Consider the following 22,608-nt stretch of genomic DNA (forward strand, 5'->3'; position numbering starts at 1 on the left):
ATTACCTATCAACCAAGTAGGCAAGAAGTATAACACAGTGGTCAAATAAGTCTACACTTTTGTTTGGTCCATGGGGATTGCTTTGCCTCAATAAGGCATGCTATTCAGAAATTGCACAAGTTATATTGCTACAAATAGTATGAGTATATGATGAAGTGAAATTCAATGGTATCAAATGCAGGGATCAAACTCTGGGACAGTTCTTGTTTAAAACATAAGGCAACTATTAGTTGGAGCTTCTGAAAATCTATGTTCAGTGCCCTGTTCTGCATTTCTTCTGATAGATTTTGAAATTATACATGGGAAAATATTAAAGAACAAAACAATGAAAGCCTTGAGAATGGAAGGGTTGTTGGATGACTGGACATCTTAATAAAGAAAATACTTGAAAAGAAATTTAGTCAAGGAAATAAATTTTCTACATTTTATTGGTCATGCAAGCACAACCAAGAAAGTGCCATTGGCCATAAAATTTATTATAAGTTATCCCAAGGCTTTGAAGCACCTGGTGGTGAGTATGTAGTCTTAATGTTAGGATGAGATAAAACCAAATTCACCAATATGGTAAATGAAAACCCAACTTTTCATCCATTTAATCTCTTGCACCACCTCCTGTAATTTGATGCATAATTACACCCAGTTGATTAATAAGATATCATTCAAATCATACAGGTTTGATTGTAATTCGCCCAAGTACAAGACACTGGTGCCTAATATGCATGGTGTTAAATTTGAGACTTGAGATTTGCCGAGTCAAATATATCTTTTAATTTCCAATTTAGTGATTTGAAAATATATGATTTCTAAGTGCCATTGCTCGAAATAACCTCCATCGAGAGGGTATTCAATCCAAACTCATAAAACACTCTAATGCTCTTCATGCAATTTGGTAGGTGACCATTAGCTCAACATCTTGAAATATCCATACATTGAATTTGAGTTGAAGTGAAACTATTTTCCTGAATTGGGTTTTTGGGGAAAGAGGATCATGCTAATATGCTACGAATAAGTAAATTATGTCAGAAGAATGCAAATCTACAACGATGACCAACTGCAATGACCATATTGAATCTTTGGTAGTTCAAATATTATTGTAATGTTCCCAAAGACTTAAAATATATTTTCCCTTTTATTGGAGAGTGTACTCTAGGCACGGCATACTAACATTAGGAAGTCTGGTTTCAGCTTTTGTTCTCCTAACCCCAACCCCTATATTTCTGCTACATTGCAGTAAACAGTGCCAAATTGGTGAAAATAGAACCTGGGACCTATGGGTGGCCATTGATGAATTTATTATTATTTGACCACAGGCTGATGTCCCACACTTCTCTGAGTGACCATCAAGAGTACACAAGGTAAATTTCTTTTAACAGTAACATGTTATTATGCCACTCAAGTGGAGTTGAGTACGGTTATGCTTAGTTAATGTGATGATATGATGTTCTTTGTATCTGCAAACTTTTACATAAAATTAATTTCTTAAAATGACAACTTATATGTGGAAGACTTGGCTTCAAGTAGAGTGGCGAATAAACTCTGTATTTGACATAAGAAAAGAAAAATAGACTTTGCTTGGACAAATTAAATCATCTCAACAGTGGAGATAAAAAACATGAAATGACTTTAAACTAGCTTAGGTTGACCAATCAAATCCCCAATCCTTAATGAGGACGGTCTCCCCTTTAGGGGAAACCAATCCAAAAATGCTTTCGGAGAAAATTTCTCCATAATCCAGGACTTGGGGAAATGTCACAAACCGATATCATAACCAATTATTTGCTAACACAATAACAGTTCTGAAAGTGAAAAAGTACCTCGATACTTCAAGGAGGTACAAAACCCAAAAATAATATGACAATCAAATTCAGGTCTAAAATAACAATTGCCAGAATCCTGTTAACTGTAAACTTACATGACTTTTCTAGCCAGTCCACAGTAGCCCTAAAGCAAAAGAAGAAACTCAGGTTTGACTGCTCTATAGAGGAAAACCTGTTTTTGGGTTAAGAAGAGCTTGATCTTCATTTCTAAACAGGATAGGACCTTTTCCAGGTCGAGTACAGATAAAGTAATCGATACTGCCTGGAAATGTGGAACTGCTGCTTTCACTCTTGAGCTCTGGAGGAGCAGTCAAGGATTCAACATCCTTCATTGAGTCCACGCCGATTTCTCCTAGTATTGAGGTGTCGCCTATCACATAACTGAAAAGATCAAACAAATCAGTATAACCAACCACATACCTACCTATGCATTTGTGTATGAAAACTTAAAAGCATTACAATTCCTCTGTTTGGAGGGGAAAATATTGGATCCAGTTAAATGGCTGAGATTATGAACAAATAAGTAAAACCCGAATGCTGTGAAGAATGAAATCCAATCCAAGTGAGAAATAAAACACGCAAAACCCAAGTGAGAACTAGAAGGAAAGGGAAACCTTGACAATGTTTTGCTGGAGTCTGGAGGAAAATAGAAAAGCAGTCGCTGAAGAAGGTGGCCTGCAACTTTCCTATTAGGTGCGTACATTACTGCATTTGGACCAGCATCAAAAGTATATGCAACCTGCAACAAGAAGAAAATCTAAGTAAGTATTGTGAAATTGAACTATAAAAATACAATTTGTCAAAAAAAAAATATATATATATATATGTGGTTCACTGTACTGGAGATTGGTACTAGCTACATCCACAGAAAACCCACCGGTGACTAGGTGAGCTGGTTATCTTTCATGTATAAGTGGTCCCAAGGAGCGAGCATGTCAATATCGGTGGGACAGGAACCCGGGTGGGGAGGCTAATAGTGACTCCTCCCTACCACCCGAGATACACCCACTTGACAAATACAATTTGTCAATTAAGATACTAGAGCTCAATTTACAAAACTAAAGTCCCATGTTGTGTTGACTGAAATAAATATAATGACTCCAAATATTTCAAAATACTATTTAGCTTAGATGTTGGCTCAGAAAAGCATTAATCAAAAGTTGAAAACGTTAACATGATAACTTGCCTACGACTGATTATTTAGCATCAGATAGCATGCTATTAGTGCAATATCATTTGCTGTGAATGAATTTATATAGTTTTGCAAGAAACCATTTGGCCAATGCCACATTTAGAATAAGCAGGTCGACCATGACTTTGATTGTCAGCATTTACAGTAGGGAGGAATTTTTCTTGAATATAAAGCAATAAGTAAACACTATATACTCAAGTGTAACCCTGTACGATGAAATAACATAGTTGAAAGACAACAATGTGACACTTTCTAATTTTGTTTAAGAATGAGCAGGCTGTATTTGAACGCACCCAGATCATTGTGGGAGTACCAGCAGGAAGCACACCCCACCACACTCCTGCATCACACCTGGCCACGGTCTGTCAAAGATCCTAAATTCTCTCAGCCACGCTCCCTCAACACTCCTAGAATGCTCCGTGAAATCCCAAAAAAGGGAGGTTTTTTATTTATTTTTTTAAAACATGTCATGCAGCCCATGGGAAGGCCCAGATAGGCATTTGAGGTTAGGACAAATGCTTTGGAAGCATTAAACACCTTCTCCCTCATCTTTCTCATTTCATTTCATGATTTCCTGCATCCAAAGCTAGGGTTTTGACTATTGAAAGAGGAGCTTGCAGGTTTTTGAGGAAAGCATATTGATGAGCGCTTAGAGGAGATTGAAGGCTGCCATAGCAATTCCACTGTTTTTAATGACTAGAGAGCTGAATAGGTAACCTTAAACCCCATTCTTTGCAAGGTTTTTTTTTCTGTTTTTAAATAATCAATATGCTCTCTTCTACTCTTTCTCATTCCTTGTTCATTCTATTGCAGGTTTGCATGTTTGTCACTTGAAAAAAATGTTTTTATTTGGTGTATGCTTCTCTTTTTTATTCTTATGGTGTTAGTGTGGAACACGCATGAGAGTGAATAATATGACAATGTTCATAGCAACCCATTCTCTGAAAATGGCAAAGGTTTAGAAGGGGATGAAGAAAATGATGGTGAAAATGCAAGTGAAGATACAAAAAAACTTGACCCAACACCATTATAGAAGTATGTGACAAAATCTGAGGAGGCGAGAGGGGATGGAATCATAAAATTTAAGTGCAAAAAAAATTGTCATGGGGGCAAACCTTACAGTGGTTCATATACTTGTGTGAGGAGGCATCTTTGTGGGGTATTGCCAAGTGACAATTCCACTACTAGTGGAATCGAAGTTTCCCCCTAATATCAAATGAAAAGAGAAAGCTAAATACATCAAGGAATAGGAAGCAGCAAAAAAAGTGTGGACAAAAAACAAAATTTCAATCTGATGCCACACCAAGAGTGTTTGGCCATTCCAAATTTGGGGCATATTCCCTTAATGCTAATGGAGCTGAGGGATCACGTTCAGTGGGTGGAAGTATAAGCAGAACAGTAGAAGATATCCTTGATGTTTGGTGATAGGGACAAAGTGGATGCAAAAGTGGTGAGGTTTCTCTATGCATGCGCTATACCATTCAATGTTCTTCCCTCCCCCTATTGGCATGATATGGTTAAGGCCATCCACAATGCCCTTGAAGGATACAAGGGCCCCAGGTATGAGAAAGCGATAACTGTATTGCTAATATGGAAAAAACCCAAAGTCCAAAGAGCTCTAGGACAGTTTACAAATGAGTGGCCGGATAGTGAGGTTTTTGTTGTATCTAGCAGTTCAATAAATGTGAAAAACCAAAGTTTGATAAAGATTTTTCATAATCTTCTTCATCTTTTGCTCATAGGATCTTCTGGAATTCTTTCTCGATATCTTCGTTTTCCTGTTCTAATTTTTTATAACTTTTCATAGCCTTGGACTTCTTCACTTATGCAAATAATTTCTAACTAAGATTTTTTAACCAAAAAAATTCCTCCTTTTTATCTAATGATAACTTCATCAAATACGTTTTGCATCTTGGATATTGACTTTTGATTTTCTTGAAAAACCGCCTTCAAAATATCTTTAAATCTTTTGATGAAAGTATTATCGAATTTGACCTCATTGTAATATCCTTGAATGTCATCATCTTCTTCTTATAGGGAATTCCAAAAATAATTCTCTTTGTTTGAGATGAAGATACCCATTGCTCCAAACCAAGGTAAAACGAAAATTATGTCGATCTCTTCTTTATACATATTTGCAACACTAAATTGAGAAATATATATTCATATTCATCAATTGTCACTTACAAGTCTTTAATTTCATAATGTCTCTGACTCTCTTCCAAAAAATATCTTCCTTTTCAATTATATTTAGGTCCGCAATTAATAATTGATTTGCTAAATTGATATTAATGTGATTTTCCTTATGCCCCCCCTCAAGGTGTTGGAAGTTGGGATGTTAGAGGTCGGGGGGAGCCCGCCACCTCCCATAGCATTTGAGAGGGGGGTGGCATCGCCAACCCTCCCCATGCAACACATATGCAAACAACATACATTAATCTTCATTCAAATGCCAATCTTTCCTACACTCGACCGCTCTGAGAGAAGAGACCTTTCTCTCTGGCTTTTCTGGTATGTCTAAGCTTCTCCCTCGTCGCAAGTGGGGCAATTCCCTAGGGCGTCTGACAGAGAAAGGTGTGCGTTCGGTGGTAAATTCGCAATTCCATGGCATAGTTAGTGGGCTTTCTATCAAACTCAGATGTTGGCCTTCTATTATGGTTATGAATTGACATGCACTTGCTTTCTAGGTGACCTAGATTCTAGGTTTGGAGGCCTTTGGCACAGGCACTAGCAGCGGAGCATTGTTAAGGGGATAGGCCTTGGGGATGCAAGTGTCGCAAAGCTTGGGATCCTGATGGCACCACTGGAGCTCGTCGATGCAAGAGCAAGAGGCGCTAGTCTTTCTCCAACTTGCATGACATCACCGATTCAAGTTCGAAGGACTAGTCAGCACAGGGTAGTGTTATATTCTCCTAGTTCAACAATTTCATTCTCTAGTTTCGATTTTAGCTAGTGGATGTTCCCTTGTTTTGTGTTGAGCTCAACTGGGTTGGGTAGCGACCTGAATTATGGTGTCTCTCGGTGAGTATTAGAACCTGCCAGAAATCTTTCATCTGCCATTTCTTTCCATACGTCCTCCTTGTTTGTTGCCTGTTGGCCTAATTTGTCTTGGAAACCCAAAACCCCCTGGGCTTTGTCATTTTTTGGCTTTCTCAGTCTCAATTCTTTGAGTCCCTAGGTGTTGTGGGGTAAGCCATCTTGTCTAGCTATTTTTCTTTTGGTGTAGTATGCCTCGATAGCGAATACATAGCCGTCGAGGGGTTAGGAGCAGAGGCCCTCAGGACAAGTCGTGTGCCCAAGCTCAAGCTCAAGCTCAAGATGCTGCAACCATCTTCCATTTTGCAACCCCCCTAAAATTCGTGAGGAAATTCACCAACTCAAAGCCTTAACCACTATCAACCATCAAGCCTATTCTGATTTAGAAATACATGCAAAGGTAGCCAATTGGGTTTTTGACCCTGGCCATACCATGGGAAGACGGAGCCAAAAACGTGAACTCTGCCACCCTCCATTGGCAGATGAAAACACTTATGGGCAAGGTCTTGTAGGAAAAACATGAATACCGCAATGATATAATCTTTTCTTTCAATGAAATCAAGTGGGTGCAACGTTATCAATGCTTTTGTATTGCTAGTTTGGATGCCCGACTTGCTCACCTTGAAAGTCATCTTCAATGTGATCAACCATAAATTGAAGGCAGCAGATCAATCATAAATTAGTGGCCAGCTTGTATGAACTGTTTTCACCCCTCCTGTGAAATCTGTGTTATATTGCCAGCTCTTTGAATTTGCAGCGAACAATAAAAAAAATTGGAGTGAGTAGCCTAGAGCTGATTTGTGCTCAAGAACCAAACAAAAAGAAAACTGGAAATTTTTCAGCGTAGTTAAAAGCCTGTATGGTCAATGGCTGAGATCAGAAAACAAGGTTTTAATACCAAATGTGATAGCCAAACTTGGCTCCCAAGTTAAATTATCCAAAATTCTTGAAATATAAATATATCCATTTAAGATAAATAAATAATGTATAAAATGCAATGCTGCAAACATCAGCATCGGGATTAAATCGGGAAGGGTCCAGAAAACCCAAAAATGTAAAAATTGGGAAAATATCAGTAAAAATCGGCAAATATTGGCTAGCCAAAAAATCGTGATTTCGAGATAAAATTGGGATGTTATCGTCGCGAGATGTTTGCAAAACTGATAAAATGTTTGAGTAAAAATGATATGAAATGATCTTACAATGGAGCCACATATATATATATATATATATATATATATAAGTGAAGTGCCCTTTTATTAATAGTCATGTCCTTTAAAACATGTCCTTTCATTACTAAATATTATTTAATTATGAGTTATTCTTTATATTATTTTATATAGTGATGATAACAAGCATGTTGAGACCCCATCACCACCTATTGTCACATCCAAACCGAGCAGGAGTCCAGCAGCATGAACTTTAGGTCCAACTTCATCTCAACAGATTCCTCCACATTCAAAACTAGGTGGGGCTTGTGGTGGTGCAAAGGGGAAGGAAAAACAGATAGTGGATTAGAATAATGGTTTTTTATTTCACTTATTTAGTGGTCATATTAGAGTTTTCAATTTTCAGGTTTCAGTTTCTAATATCTATTTTGGAAATTAGGTACATGGCCTATTTTTTAAACATAACTTTTTGATCATGATAGCCTATTTCAAATTTCAATTCATAAATTCATAGTCTACTCTACTTCCTATTATTTAAATGTAGTTTAAATCTTTGTAAGTTTGTACTTTGTAACTGTATTTCCACTATGGCTGATGTTATCGATATAGTACTCAATAGTTGATGCTCCATGATTAATCTAGATTCTACTGCGATGACATGTTTACAACTTCATAATAAGTAGACAAGCAGAATAAATACATATGTTTTCATGTTTTCAGCGACTAATTTGTATTCTGCATGCTTTTTTATGAATATGTATGCATTAATATATATAATATAAAAGACACTCCCTAGACACTTCGATCCCACCTTTTTTTGGGAAATGACACTCTAACTTTGCTCCATGCTCTGGCAACATTGGATTGTAATGATGTTTTCACACTTTTAAAACATGCATTGGTTATATGTGATCAGAAGGCTTATGTTTACTATTTCATTCTTCCAGCATAAATTGTGATCTATAGAATTGCACCTGCTACAGCGAACCTGCTGAATGGTTAAACGAAAGCAAGGAATGAGATAGTAGATATCAAAAAATGTGGGGGGGTATCAATAAAAACTTATACAATAATGGAACTACTAACAATCCATGTGGTGATGTTCCTAACAAATGGTTGACAAGGTATCAAAAGTGATGTTCTAGACAAAGAGCTGACAAGTGATCAAAAATCAATGATGAGAGCCTCGAATATGGGACAAAGAGATCAGCAGTAAACAAAAGTATTCTTCAGTTTAGAGCTAAGGCAACAGAAATTCATCATATGCATCATTCTACACTCCAGAAAATGGGGGACTGATTCACAACCTTGCCCTTCAGAAGAGCAGAAACCAACACACTGAAATGTCCAAACTCCATTGGAGAAGTGACCAAACAATCTGAAGTAGGTTACTTCACTCTTTGTTTACATGGTACTTGCAAGTTGCAATCACATACCACCCAACATTCTAGTAATTGATAGATCATAGGATCATAGGAGCTATGTGTTAATTAGTGTCTACTTATTAGGGCTTATGTGTTCAGCAAAAAGGTTTGTCAGTGTAGAGGGTAAGCTATCTAGATTCTACACCAATAGAAGTTCATTGGTAGAATGACCCTCAGCAAGTCATTCACTATTCAGGCCTGTAGTAGAGAGTGTGAAATTGAGTAGATTTCTATCATGTTGGAGTTTGGTCTTTAAACTTGAAACTGTGGGCTGCAATTCCAACTTCAATGGCATCTAAAAAATTCAAGGCGAGCTGATATTCATTTCTCAATTACTTTAGTAATATGCTTGATGTGAATAAGATTAGGGAAGAGATGTATTACTGTACCTGTGGAGTTCCTTCAGACCGATTCCATCTTTCAATACAGTTAATAATCCTGTCATTAAACACTTGAAAATTTATCTCAAAAGCACTCTTAATGTGTATTTTAAAAAAACTGATACTTAAAAAGTATCTAAGAAAAATAGCAAGATGGACAAGAAATTTTGAAATAGTATGTTTATATATCCAAGATCAGCCCTAGTAAACACCAAACATCAAGACAAACCAAGAAAAAGGAGAAAGAGAAGCCTGCCTGTGTGATGTGTCATTCATGTAGAATATTGGAGGAGATGTGTCAAGGCAAACTGCATGGAACTGGTTACTGTCTGCACAAGTAATCTTCGCAAAGGATCCAAAATCATGATTTTCAATTGCTTCTTCCATTTGCAAAATTCGCTTTGGAACCACTTCCTATCAACATTTTATATAAAAATAGAAATATCAGTTTTGAAATCCAGAACACTTCTGCAGACAGATTTTTAAACTACCGGAAAAGACATGACAGCTCTTTCAAGTGAGTTATACAGATAAAAACAATCCTGTTAGGCACTGGAGCGTTAATTGTTGCTCTCTAAATACATATCCCTGAGTTAAATTCTAGTGTTTGGTGTGTTCATAAGGAGTCCATAAAGTAGCTAAAGACTACTTTCCACACCTCAAACATCACGTCTACCTTAGTTATTACCTGTGATCTGTGGCGAAGAAGTTCACTAGTTTCAACACTTTGACTCATGCCAGTTGTGCTGCTTGTTTCCTTCTGACGTGAGCTTACCTGCCATTTATAAGATATATGATCATAAGTCATCTACCGCTAATAGAAATAGAATTTTGTCAGGCCAGTTTATGTTGAACAAAATCAATCCCTTAAAGAAAAACTCATTAGTTGTATGCTTGATAGCCATGTGTTGTTGTGAAATTCTGTTTCCATCATCTTGACTCCTATGAGTAGGACATAAAAGGTTCACAAATAGGAGAGCCAGATTGATTTAGCTTTAATCTATACAGGAACATTACTTTAAACAAGATTCCTTTATATATGATGTATTTGAATTTTCAAGATGACCATAGCAAAAGCTCAAACCAAAAAAGGAAATAACACAGTGATTGAACATAGAAATTTTCATGCAGTTGTACTTTAAAACAAATTATTATAAAACTATAGTTAAATCATATTCTTCTTAACTCTGTCATTACTAGGGACGCCACTAGTCACAAATGTTAAATTTAAGGATATGCCTACTCAACAGTAAAACAGAGCCAAGTTTTCACCATAGACTTGGTAATTTTGATCCAACACGGAGGCAATGACCTCGGGTTCAAAGGGGACACAGCCATTGGCTCCCACCTCCTTCCAGGATGTGGTGGCTAAGAGAAGGGGAAGCCTATTAGGGTCACATCCTAGAGCAGATAGAGGATGACATTTTTTGGGAAGGAAACCAATCATTGTCTCTAGAAGCTGGTGCAGAACCCTCACCTTCAGACCACATTGCCAGAAAATACTGGTTATATCCAAAACCAACAAGAGCACATAATAATCTGCCTTTTTAGTTTAATTTCTGGCAACTGAAGAAGCTCGAAGGGGATGTATCAAGCTGAAATGGTGGGTAAAGGGATTGATTGACCTGAAACTCTGCACTAAAGATTCCTTGTAGTGGTTTTCACCAACACAGAGGACAAAATCAAATTTTTGAAAGAGGTCCATATTGACTATGAGTTTAAATCTTCCGGGTTATACATGAGATTTTGGCATGACCCTTTTGATCCAAAGGAGGGCTTTGGTAATGCACCAGTTTAGGTGCAGTTATACTCCCTCCCGCTGTAGTTTTTGTCTGAGCAGATATTTGAAGAAGTCGGTAACACTTAGGTGTCTACATCAAAGCATCAAAGGAAAAAAAGGCAGGTTGTTATTACCTATGCCTCAAATGCCATCTGTGTATACATGAACATCTCCCACCCATTTCCGGAATAAATATTTTTAGACTATTGGGATGTGAAGTGATCAGAGGCTTTAGATTATGAACAGGTTCCATTTCAGTGCAGACAATACCGTCAACACAGACATTTCATGAGAAACTATTTGTTGGCAGCAAAACCCCAACACCAGAAGAAATCAGAGAATGATGATTTCAGAGGTGAGAAAATCACCCAAAGGAGGTAAGCAAAACAAAACTCCTGGGGGCATTTCATCAAAAGACACCTCAAATCGATTCCAAGCCTTACCAAACATATGCAATAATGCAGCAAAGGGAAAGTAGAAAAATCATGACAGCTCAAACCAAGAAAATCCAAAATCTCAAATTGTAAACGATACAGAAGGAAACCATAAGGAAGGCAAGGAGGTACTGTTATAGTGCAAGACAATGAGCACCTCGATTCAAATAACAATGGAGGAGAGTGAGTGGGAGAACAGACGCAGCAAGATGAATGAAGCATGACTATCAAGGAAAGGATGAGGAGATCAAGAGGTTAAAGGCAACAACTATTGGAACCAGCAGGAAAGACAGAAAGGTTGAGAACTCCCCGTCATTAAATGGAATTAATAGGTCAGGAACAAATAGTGAAGAGAAAACATCTAGTGGAAAAGAAAGAGACAGTTAACTCAGGGGAGCAACCATACCGGGCAAGTGCAACAACTGACCTGCAAGAGAGTGATATAGAAATGCTGGAGGCAACCCCATTGGATTTCAAAAGATAGTACACACAATTTCTCATCACCTTCACAGACATATTCTCAACTATGTTAATGGATCCAGTATCCACAGGGTCTTGATGCTGAATACACAAATCAGCATTTAGGATACGGATCCACCCAAACCCACGTAGGATTTGCCACATAAACGGATCCTTCAAATCCGGAAATGGATCCCATGCTACTGAAACAAATCCTGTGCCAGCTAGCTCTCATGTGATGGATACCAAGCAAATAAAAATAGAGTTTTTGGTTTATTTTTTTAAGGATATTTGCCACCTGTTTGAAACCCTAAAAACCAAATATTCTATTTATATTTTTAGTTTGATTACTTATTAGTAATTTGTAAGTTGTATAAGTAAGTTATTAATTACCTATAGGCTGTATAGCACATGATAATGCTAGCAGGAAAGGTCTAACACATCAAATTTTTCATTTTCATTTTTTGATAATGCTAACAGGAAAGCTTTGAGACAATACATAGATAATAATGTATAGTGTACAAAGGATGGCTATGCCATTAATAATTTAATTAGATCAATCCCATCCAACTCTAGGTGAAGAGTCCTATAACAATATGATACATAGACTATAGCATGTTCTCAAACAGTGTACAATATTCATTTACCATTGTAACTAGATGGGAATTTTTAGATTTTAAGGCAAATTTCAGGGAAGATGACAGGTTGATCATGATGTAGAGTTGAAATATTCAAATGATGAGCATGTAGACCCATTTTTGGACATGTAGTTAGACCTACTCTACATCATCATATCAATAAAGTGATCATTGATGAGACAGTAAATTTGTATTTACATTTATCCTTTTTGTATAAAGAACGATGCATCATGATTTCAGTCTTCAAAGTTATAAATTATCTAATGATTTCAGTTCCTAACATTGTGATTCATGAAAGATATTGACTTTAACATTGAATATGTTGTTTAAAATTAAAAAAAAAAAAATATATATATATATATATATAATTGTATTTTTGTATGTGGTGTTTCCCCACCATATCCGGATCCTCTCTTTCAAAAATCTGGTGGATCTGTATCCGAATCCAAATCCAGATCCTTATCTGTTCCCATTTCCTGTAACTTAGATTCTCAAACAGAAAGGAAAACAACAGCTAAGAGGACTAGGGAGTGAATCTCAAAAGATACTGGAAATTAAATCTTGTCCTCTCAAACACTCCAGAAAGAGTCAAGACCAATCAACAACAGCAAAAAACTCTGGGATGTGGAAGAATTTCTCATCGACTCTGGTAAGGTAGCAACACTCAAGTGATCTTTCCTTCAAACCACCACTCCTAGTTTACAATGAAAAATTTATCATGGAACTTTTGAGGTACTAAAATCTATACTGCATTTTGTTTCTTGAATAATACAAATGCCTAGTCTTTCCATCATAATCTTTCTTTGAGATATTAATGCCAAGGGTAAAAGACAACTTTAACTCCTCAAAGAAACATTATCCTGCATGCATTTGGTTTCTTGAATGAAACAACTGTCTGGTCTTTCCATCATAATCTTTCTTCTGAGGCATTAATGCCCAAGGTACAAGACGACTTTACTACCTCAAAGAAAGAGTATGATGAAAAGACCAGACATCTGTTTCATTTGAGAAACAAAATACAGTATTGAGTTCCTGAACAGAATGCTGCCATCCATCTGGAGGGGTGAAGAGCATCACCATTTCACCAAAAGGTTTTGCAGGAGGAATAGCTATACTCTGGAATCCAGCTAATGTGGAGATATCCAATCTGGAGGGCTCACAAGACTGGATAGCAGGAAATTTTCTTTTGAATTAATGCTTCCTATAAACTCTATTAATTGGAAATATGTACATGCTTTAATATAAAAAAGGGAAGGTTTCCAACAAAGCCTCCACTAGCAAGTTCAAAATGCAAAAATTAGGGCTGGCTTCTGCCAAAACACCCCTCGTCATGAAGTCTCAGTCTAGTCGTATTAAGAAGCAAAGGGCATAAGCCCAAAACATACATCTAGCAGATAGCCTACAACCCAGCCAGAAGCAGAAGGCTGGTCATGGTCATCTGGGGCCTTGCCCCAGCCAATCCCCAGAGAACTGGCACCAATAAGAACCACAGGGTCCTGCCCATCAGCAGGTGTCTCCAGGGAATTGGACACCTCTCTGAGATAGCAATTGACAATGTAGACAATTGTTTGTCACTGCAAGGTGGTCCAGGAGACAGACTGCAGATCACAAGAAATTTTAAGCACTATAACAGTAATTTAATAGATGTTTGATTAAGGTGTATGCCCCACCGTAAGCCAAGTGAAAAACAAAATTCTGGGAAAATTTCAGAAGTCTGAGGGAGAGCAAGCAAATCAGAAATGTATTTTTGGAGGTGATTCTAACACATAATATCCTTGATATGGAATAAGGGAGGTCTCTGGCAAGTTGATGACACAGGCTTGCAGCATAAAGCTCCAATCCCCAAGATAAGTCTGGTAGACATTTTTCCTGAAGACAGTTCCGTTACTTGGAACAATAAGAAGGGCAGCAGAGAATTAATTGCAGAGACATATCACTGGCTAATATTATTGTGCATGGATAACCAAAGCAACCCTATAACACCCTATTCAGGTTCGAGAATATGTCACTAACCAACCCAGATTTCAAATGAAAGGTTCAGAAATGGTTGACATCATTTGCAAAGGAGACATAAAATGTGTTATATCTAACAGAAATTGAAATTACTTCAGGAAATCTAAACGTTTGTAATAAACATGTTTTCAGGAACATCTTTAAGTGAAGACAACAAGTATAGAACAAGATGCAAAGGATTCAAGAACTGGTTGTCCAGGAAGGAATGACACTAATGGTTGAAAGGCAAGAAAATCAATTTCACATCCAAATCAATAAGAAGGAACAGAAAGAAGAGATATTCTGGAAGCAAAAATCTTAGGTCTGATGGTTTCAGTGGGACCACAAAAACAGAAAAATTTCATAAGATAATGATGTGAAACAGAACTATGAACAAAGTAACTCAGTTGTAGACGGAAGCAGGAGACGTGACTTAATCTCCAGCAGAAATAGAACAAGAACTTACAAATTCAAACAGCTGCTTACAGGCCCAAAGAGGGATAGGCAAGAAACTATAAGGAAGATATCTAACAATATTCCTAAACAGAGACTCTATATAATATTATCTCAAAGGTTATGGCAAACAGGCTGAAGCAGCTCTTGACTCAGATGATCTCTAAGGAATATGGAGGGTTTGTGGGCAGCAAGCAGATCCTTGATGAGGTGATAATGACTGGGAAATGATCTACTTATTAAGAACAGAGAAGAAGCCCAGAATGATGCTGGATATGTTGAAAGCTTATGATACGCTAAATGGGGAATTCATGAGAGCAATCCTCACCACCTCTGTGTTTATGTAAGGATGGATAAATTGTGTAATGAGTTGCACGATGCATCCCATCCGATGTTGATCCACTTGTTGATGTTTGTAGCAGCGGACAGATACTTCTACATAGGCTAAGTGTGAAGCATGCTGGAGTAGTCTAAGACTTTCCTAAGAACTTACTCAACATGTTGAGTGAGTATCTATTATGATCTTTTTCCTAAGTCTATCTTAGAAAAAACACACTAATTAATTAATTGATTAATGTTGGCTATTGGGCTAAGGTTTTCTAAACAGAAGTAAATTATTCACTTTAGTGGTCTATATCTAATATGAACCGTTGATCTCATTGGAGATCAACCCTAGCCATCTATCACTTTGGAGATCAAGGTTTAAGATATAACTCAATGAACAATTATAAAGACAGCATAACGGAAGGAGGAGAGACAACACAATTGGCTGAAGAGAAGGAAATGTTTGCAGCTGAAAAATTCTGGAGAAGGGAGCTTAGTGGAGGCCGAGACCGTACAAGTTGCTGAGCACCAGATTTGCAGAGGGCCAAGATCTAGCTCCAAGAGAGTCACACGAGCTGAGGGCTTGTGCAGGAAGGCCACATGTGTAACAGCTAAGCTGAATTTGGGCAGCACACGTGGATAGTACAGCTCGTGGGCTGCACGTGTGACGGATAGGAGAAAGGAAGGCCATGAGTGGGTGCAGTTTGGGGTTTCAGGGAGCTCAGTTTTGCAGGTTCCAACTGCAGTAAAAATTCCATATTTCTCTGTGGGCCAATTTCCCTGTAAGGGAGCCCTTATTTATTCTGAGAAATAAAAGTGAAGGATAAATTGGAGGGTTTATATTTTTTGTTGCGTTTTTTATTTTCTATTTGTGCTTCTGCTGTCAAATTTGATTGTTAAAATACTAGTGTACCTTTATTCAGGAATTTCAGAAAATATTTACCGGATTAATTAAATTTCTGAGTTATAAAAATAGCTTGGGATATAAATCAGATCTGGTATTCAAGAATTTAACACCACTTTTTTCTCTATCCTGATATATGGCAGCCCAGCTCCCCCCTTTCACCCTACTAGGGACATTTGACAAGGGGACCTCCTATCACATTATTTATATATAATCATGACAGAGGGCCTAAGAAGAACTTTGAGTACAGCAAAAGTTTCAGGTATGTTAAAAGGGGTTAATTTATCTCCAGATGCAGAACCTATCTTGTATATACTCTTTGCAGATGATACATTGCTAGCTGGTGAAGCATCAGTACCATAGGCAAGGATTTCAAATGGATTGACCTTTTTCTGTTAGTGTCAGGAAGCCTCATTAATGACTGTCAATAAAAAATATAAAAAAATTTAACAAAGGAATGGATGTCTAATTAAAAGCATGTAGAGATCTAAAAGTTTGTAACAAACATGTTTTCAGGAACATCTTGTTGATTTTTGTAACTATGGTCGGTCTTCATAATGGATGTTTGAGTCATTTTGAATTTATAAAGCATATATTTAAATTCTAAGAGTCAAAAGAAGATTATTTTGAGTCAAAGTCCCATTGCGACTTTCAAAAGGGAGAAATTTGAATTTTTGAAATTAATGTTTTTAGCTCCAAAAAATAGGGTCAGCCTCCTCCTAGTCAAGTTGGCCCTCTAAAATTGTTCATGTCAGCTTGATCCAAAAGACACATCTATTCGGCCTATTGACCATTGAAATACACTTGAAGACTCCATGCCCAAGGATATGTCAAAGGAGTCTTGTACCTGCAAAGCTCAAATATCATCAGGGTTTCTAAACCCCTTCTTCTCTCTCTTCTTCTTCATTGTACTCAGATTCCGCAAGCCCCACAGGGACATTGTAAAGTGATGCTAGCATGATGAAATAGAGTCATATAACAGGCCTAGATAGCTTAGGGCTTCGTTATCAACTGAGTTCACTCTAGGGAGTTTCTTTTACTTGGTTAATTATTTGTTTTTTTCAGCGCTTAATAATTAATTGATTTTTTCCTCCCAGACATAACCCCAAAGCTAGAATGCGGCTTGATAGCAAGGCTTTAAGTGAGTCCTAGTGTCTAGAGTCATTGTATATTACCATGTTAGATCACTCGTAAAATTTCACAGAATTTGATTAGGTCTAGGTGTCATTTTTTAATTTATTAAAATTTCCCGCAAAACGAAATTTTTAATAAATTTTCTATGTAAATTGTAATAAGTGATGTCGAGAGAAGTTGTAGGGGGTATGAGTAGTCAAAATTGGACTTCTACTCCTCAACTTTCTATTAAGACACACTTTGAGGGGTAAAAAAATCAATTATAAACCCTCAAAACCCAATTTTCCTAAGTGTAGGGGAAAATGTGGCAAAAAAATAACCCAAAAATAAATAAAATGGAGAAAAATAAAAAGATTCCATGTGACAAAATGACTTGGAAATTATCTAAAGTCAAAAGGAAAGTCAAGAGGCAATGAAACGATGATATGGCACATGAGATTAGCTAGGAGTTATTTCACTCCAAGAAATCGAATTTGTGGACCAGAATAGAGCATTCGATTTGGTGACTTGGCAGTTCGATTTGCTTGGGTAAATCAGCACATGATAAGAGATTCGATTGATATTTTAGTGGAGACATGTCTCCACCTTACATCAGTTCACTCCTCACGCTTGGCACCAAGACTACACTCTCACTCCCACGCAGATCAGATCTCCTCTACGCTGGAAACTTACATGCAGTCTACTCCTGCCAGTTTGGTGGACGGATTTCAGAGGTGTCAAGGCATGGTTTCTTGATGGGAATTCATTGGGGAATATGCCCCCTCATCACCTACCACACCTCACACTTGGCAGCTCCAAGAAATATACACATGTGAAGGAAGATTACGCTGGCCAGGAGGGAAGGATTTTCACACTAATTTCATGCCACATCTCAGCAGTTGTCTCACACATGTCTTGATGAGGATTTCGACTTTCCTTCTTTGGGATTTTCACCTCTCCACTTGTCATTTGGTGTCTCCATTGGGATTTGCTCCCATGTTTCTATTTAAATGAACCATTGGCTCCTATTCTCCTATGAAAAACAAGCGCATGTGCTTGGGGAGATTATCTTGCCTTGTATACTTTCATTTTGATGTAATAACAAGACTTTGGGGTTCATATGTGGTGTCTTGCTTCCATTTTAATGGTATGATTTTTTATTATGTAGTTATGTTCTACTTGCTATAATTTCTAATTTGTCATTTCCATTAGCTTCATCGATTTACTAGTATCTAGCTACCTTGCACTAGTATTTGGATTAGAGAGTTATCCTAGAATTGAACATTTTTAATTTTAGTTAATTTTTGGTTGAATTGCTAAGATTTCCTTTTCATTATATTATCTAATGCCAAATGGATCTAACAAATTGCCCTGAGCTTGCGTAGAATTCTTGTGAATCAGATCTCAAGAGTGAGGGAACGTGCTCGGTTGGACTATCCCATTCTTGAGGAAAAAAGTGGAAGAGATCACATATTTGTTTTCCCCGAGTCTTATCATTTGAAATATTGTGCAGGGATCTCCCAAGTCTTGACTTGTGGCAAAAATCTACTTCAAAAATATTTTTCCAAAACTTCCTTGGAGCTTTCATTGATATACATCAGCTAGCATAGAGCATATTTATGGCTAGTCAAGGATAGGAGTCATACTCCCAACCTTTGACCTAGTTCTTGTAGATTACTTGTAGATGCTTTTTTTGGCAAATTTTTCTCATCTTCATTTACTAATTGTTTGGCCTGTTTTGCAGAGGTTTAACAACCCTTTCAACAGTCATTCTATTTCTAACTTTTGCAGGGATTTAGGTTCCCAAGGCTGGAAGTTATTCATGAAAATTTTGCAGATTGTCGACACCTTTTAGGAGCAGAAATTTTCTCAAGGTCGTGGGCCTTGGAGGCCTCTTTTCCTTGCCTAGACGTGAACTTTATGAGGGTTACTTTCCATCTCTACTAGCCGTGAACATTGGGATGAGGCTCATTCCTTTTTCTTGCACGAAAAGCTGCCACCAATCTCTGTTGACACAGTGAGAACAAGCTGCCCTTATTGAGCATATTTCATCATAACCAGTGGCTGATCATTTTGAGCATAAATCCTATTGGAAGTTTCATTCTTGTATGGGAGAGTTTGGAAGTTTCATTCTTGTATGGAGGAGTTTACTTGTATATCATTGCCAAAATTGTTGTAAAATATCCTCACTATCTTGCTTAAGGGAAGGATGTTAGAAAGTGTAGCAAGAAAGGCTCAATTTGACTTTAGCCTTAGTCCAATTGAGTAAATCGAAATTCCACAACAGCGGGACAACTTGGAGGCAGTTAACTAGTGTGACATGGCTCTTGTCACTCAGTTAAATCAGCAAATTCGAGTTAGTGGGCTTGGAGTTCAGTCATGCATGTGTTGATTGCTAAATTTTAGCAATCTAGTTCAGTTATTTTCAGTTGTACTCAGTTAACTGACCTCTAACAATTAATAGAGTCAGTTGAAGGTCAGTTGTGCAGTGGGACAGCAGTCTAACTCAAAGATCTATCAGTTAACTGATCAATCAACCCAAAATAGCTCATGCATGCATGGAATTCGAATTGCTCAGCTGGAGTGGAGGAGACAAAGGCTAGTGTAACATGAGTTGTATACTAGTTGAGTGTACAATTGTTGCATGCAGTCAAGAGATCAATTCCTTGGGAATTGCACAAGGAAATAGGGACTTCCCTATTGTTTAGGAGCTTGAATTAGCTCAGATTTGTGCAAGGAAATAGGAGGCTGGAGGAGGCAAAAAGTGGCTAAGTGTTGGCCAAAAGTTCTCATTCAGTAGGGAGAACAGTTTTACCTTTGCAAGTGGTGCTCAAAACTGGAACATGCAATTGTAATAGTTTCTCTATTCAACTAATTAATGCAAAGAGGCTTGAGGGGTTTTTCCCAGTTGGGTTCCCCTAGAAATCACTGTGTACTTGTGGTTTTGCTTGTTGCATGTCTATGCATGTTGTTCTAAATTGTGATTTCCATTCTGCAGATTAGTAGAGTAGAATTTGTGTCTCTTGTTTTTAGTTTGAAATATTGAGCAATTGCAATTTCTATCAAATTTCTACATGGTATCAAAGCCCTGAAATCACATTAGAACCAGTATTTCGAATTTGTCTCTCAGGAATTTCGAATTTGCAGCTTTAGTGTAGCAGTTTTTCTTCAAATTCGGGAGAATGTCTTTCAACGAACTGAGATTGGAGTATGCCCTAGAGGGTAGCTCGAATTTCATAGCCTAGAAGGACTGAATGGAAGCAGTGCTTGATGATAATGGTGTGTTAGAATATGTTAAAATTGACATTGTAAAACCCCAGCAATCTGATGCATAGAAATTAGCCCAATGGAAGAAGGATGTTGCTAGAGCCAGGAGGATCATCCTGGAGGGTGTGAGAGACCACATAGTCTTGAAATTACATGGCAAGGAGACTCCCTTTGCTATGTGGAAGACCCTCACTGAGCTATTCGAAAATAGCAATGATGCCAGAAAACTTGGTTTGATGAACAAATTGAGGATTGAAGACAAAGGGTATGAGGTAGTCTTCAACAATGGGAAGGCCTACCTCAAGCATTTTGCTTCAGGTCAGATCAAGCAAATTAGTGTCAGGATCGAGAGCCTCTACACATTAGAAGAAGATGCATGTGCAACCTTGAGGAGCAAGGCAGAGATTAGAGATGTGGTGGTTGAGAGGGAGCAGGATAGACCTCTCAAGATGGAGCCTCAGCCAGTTGGCAGTTGGGCTGACCAGCAGGATGATGATGATGAGGACCAGTCAAAGACCTCCAGTAGAAGGAGAGTTCAAGCCAAGTGGGTAGAGGGAGAAATTGCAGCTATACCTCTTGGAGTGAGGTGGGGCGATGTAGAACCTTAGTCCCAGAGTTGCAGAGATTTGGGCAGGGTCCATTGAGGTGTCCTCCTCATGGATCATTACCTTGCTATAGGGGCCCACAGTATTCAGTAGCAAAAGGATCAGCATCAGTTGGTGTAGTCAAATGTTGAGGAGCACAGGGCAGTGTTCATAGCAGTGAAGGAGGCACAGTGCAGAATCAACATCAATGCAGTTTTCCCAGTGGATAGTTGCAGAGACAATTGATTCAGTGTTTTTTGGATGCTTCTCATTTGTAGTTGTTTCAGTAGCAACAACAGCAATGACAGTTAGTGCTATAATACATTCCACAAGTGTTGGATAGGGGTGGTGAAAAATCCCTTTCTTGCTAAGATGGAGTGTTAGAAAATGTAGCAAGAAAGACTCAATTTGACTTTAGCCTTAGTCAAATTGAAATTCCACATTAGTAGGACAACTTGGAGGCAGTTAACTAGTGTGACATGGCTCTTGTCACTCAGTGAGATCAACGAATTCGAGTTAGTGGGCTTGGAGTTTAGTGGGCTTGGAGTTTAGTCATGCATGTGTTGATTGCTAAATTTTAGCAACCTAGTTCAATTATTTTCAGTTGTACTCAGTTAACTTACCTCTAACAACTAATAGAGTCAATTGAAGGTCAATTGTGCAGTGGGACAGCAGTCTAACTCAGATTTGTCAGTTAGCTTATCAATTAGCCCAAAATAGCTCATGCATGCATGAAATTCGAATTGCTCTACTGGAGTGGAGGAGACAAAGGCTAGTGTAACATGAGCTATATACTAGTTTAGTGTACAGTTGTTGCATGCAATCAGGAGATCAATTCCTTGGGAACTGATCAAGGAAATAGGAACTTCCCTATTGTTTAGGAGCTCGAATTAGCTCAAATTTGCGGAAGGAAAAAGGAAGTTAGAGGAGGCATAAAGTGGCTAAGTGTTGGTCAGAAGTTCTCATTCAATAGGGAGAATAGTTTTACCTTTACAGGTGGTGCTCAGAGCTCGAGCATGCAATTGTAATAGTTTCTCTATTCAACTGATTAATGCAAAGAGGCTTGAGGGGTTTTTCCCAGATGTGTTTCCCTAGAAATCACTGTGTACTTCTGGTTTTGCTTGTTGCAAGTCTATGCATGATGTTCTAAATTGTGATTTCCATTCCACAGATTAGTAGAGTGGAACTTGTGTCCCTTGTTTTCAGTTCGAAATCTTGAACAGTTGCAATTTCTATCAAATTTCTACAAATGATGATCCCATTTCAAAGATTTGATATCATTTGTAAAACCTTCCTTAAATTATTTGAGCCCTCCCCACTATAAAGAGGATCTTACCTTGTAACATCATAATAATAAAAGTGACTTTTATCTCTTGGAACTCGGGGAATCATCCCCTTGGCATCCATTCCCTTCTCTCTTTGAGAGAAGGCCTTTTTCTTGTTTGGTGCTTGATTAGTTTTCCTTGGAGCTTGTTCTAATTTGTTTATCTTGTCTCTTTCCATTGTCAAGCTTAACATGTGGTAACTTTTCATTTTTTATTTCATGCCATCTAATTGCAATTTGTTTTGAAGCTCCAAGTTCAATTTGGTTTAGTCTGATTGCAATTGGGAATCTCACTTTGAGCACATCTTTGGAGCAACT

The 22,608-nt window shown here is 37.8% G+C and overlaps 1 protein-coding gene across 1 annotated transcript in view; it reads right to left on the reverse strand.

Annotated features, from left to right (window-relative positions):
• Nucleotides 1–1,512: 1,512 nt before the first annotated feature.
• The window catches only part of LOC149212193 (diphosphomevalonate decarboxylase MVD2, peroxisomal-like), a 49,965-nt gene continuing 28,869 nt past the window's right edge, over nt 1,513–22,608 (reverse strand). Inside the window, exons 6-10 of the mRNA XM_089391762.1 lie at nt 9,707–9,793; nt 9,275–9,432; nt 9,028–9,076; nt 2,432–2,556; nt 1,513–2,198 (exon numbers count right to left, since the gene is read on the reverse strand). Of these exons, the coding sequence (XP_089247888.1) occupies nt 1,976–2,198; nt 2,432–2,556; nt 9,028–9,076; nt 9,275–9,432; nt 9,707–9,793 (642 nt within the window). The 3' untranslated portion in view covers nt 1,513–1,975. The remainder of the gene's footprint in view (nt 2,199–2,431; nt 2,557–9,027; nt 9,077–9,274; nt 9,433–9,706; nt 9,794–22,608) is intronic.

The sequence above is a fragment of the Pinus tabuliformis genome, chromosome 1_1 (assembly GCF_031772625.1).
Source record: "Pinus tabuliformis cultivar Carrire ecotype Pingquan chromosome 1_1, CPIR1, whole genome shotgun sequence".
Lineage (NCBI taxonomy): Eukaryota > Viridiplantae > Streptophyta > Pinopsida > Pinales > Pinaceae > Pinus > Pinus tabuliformis.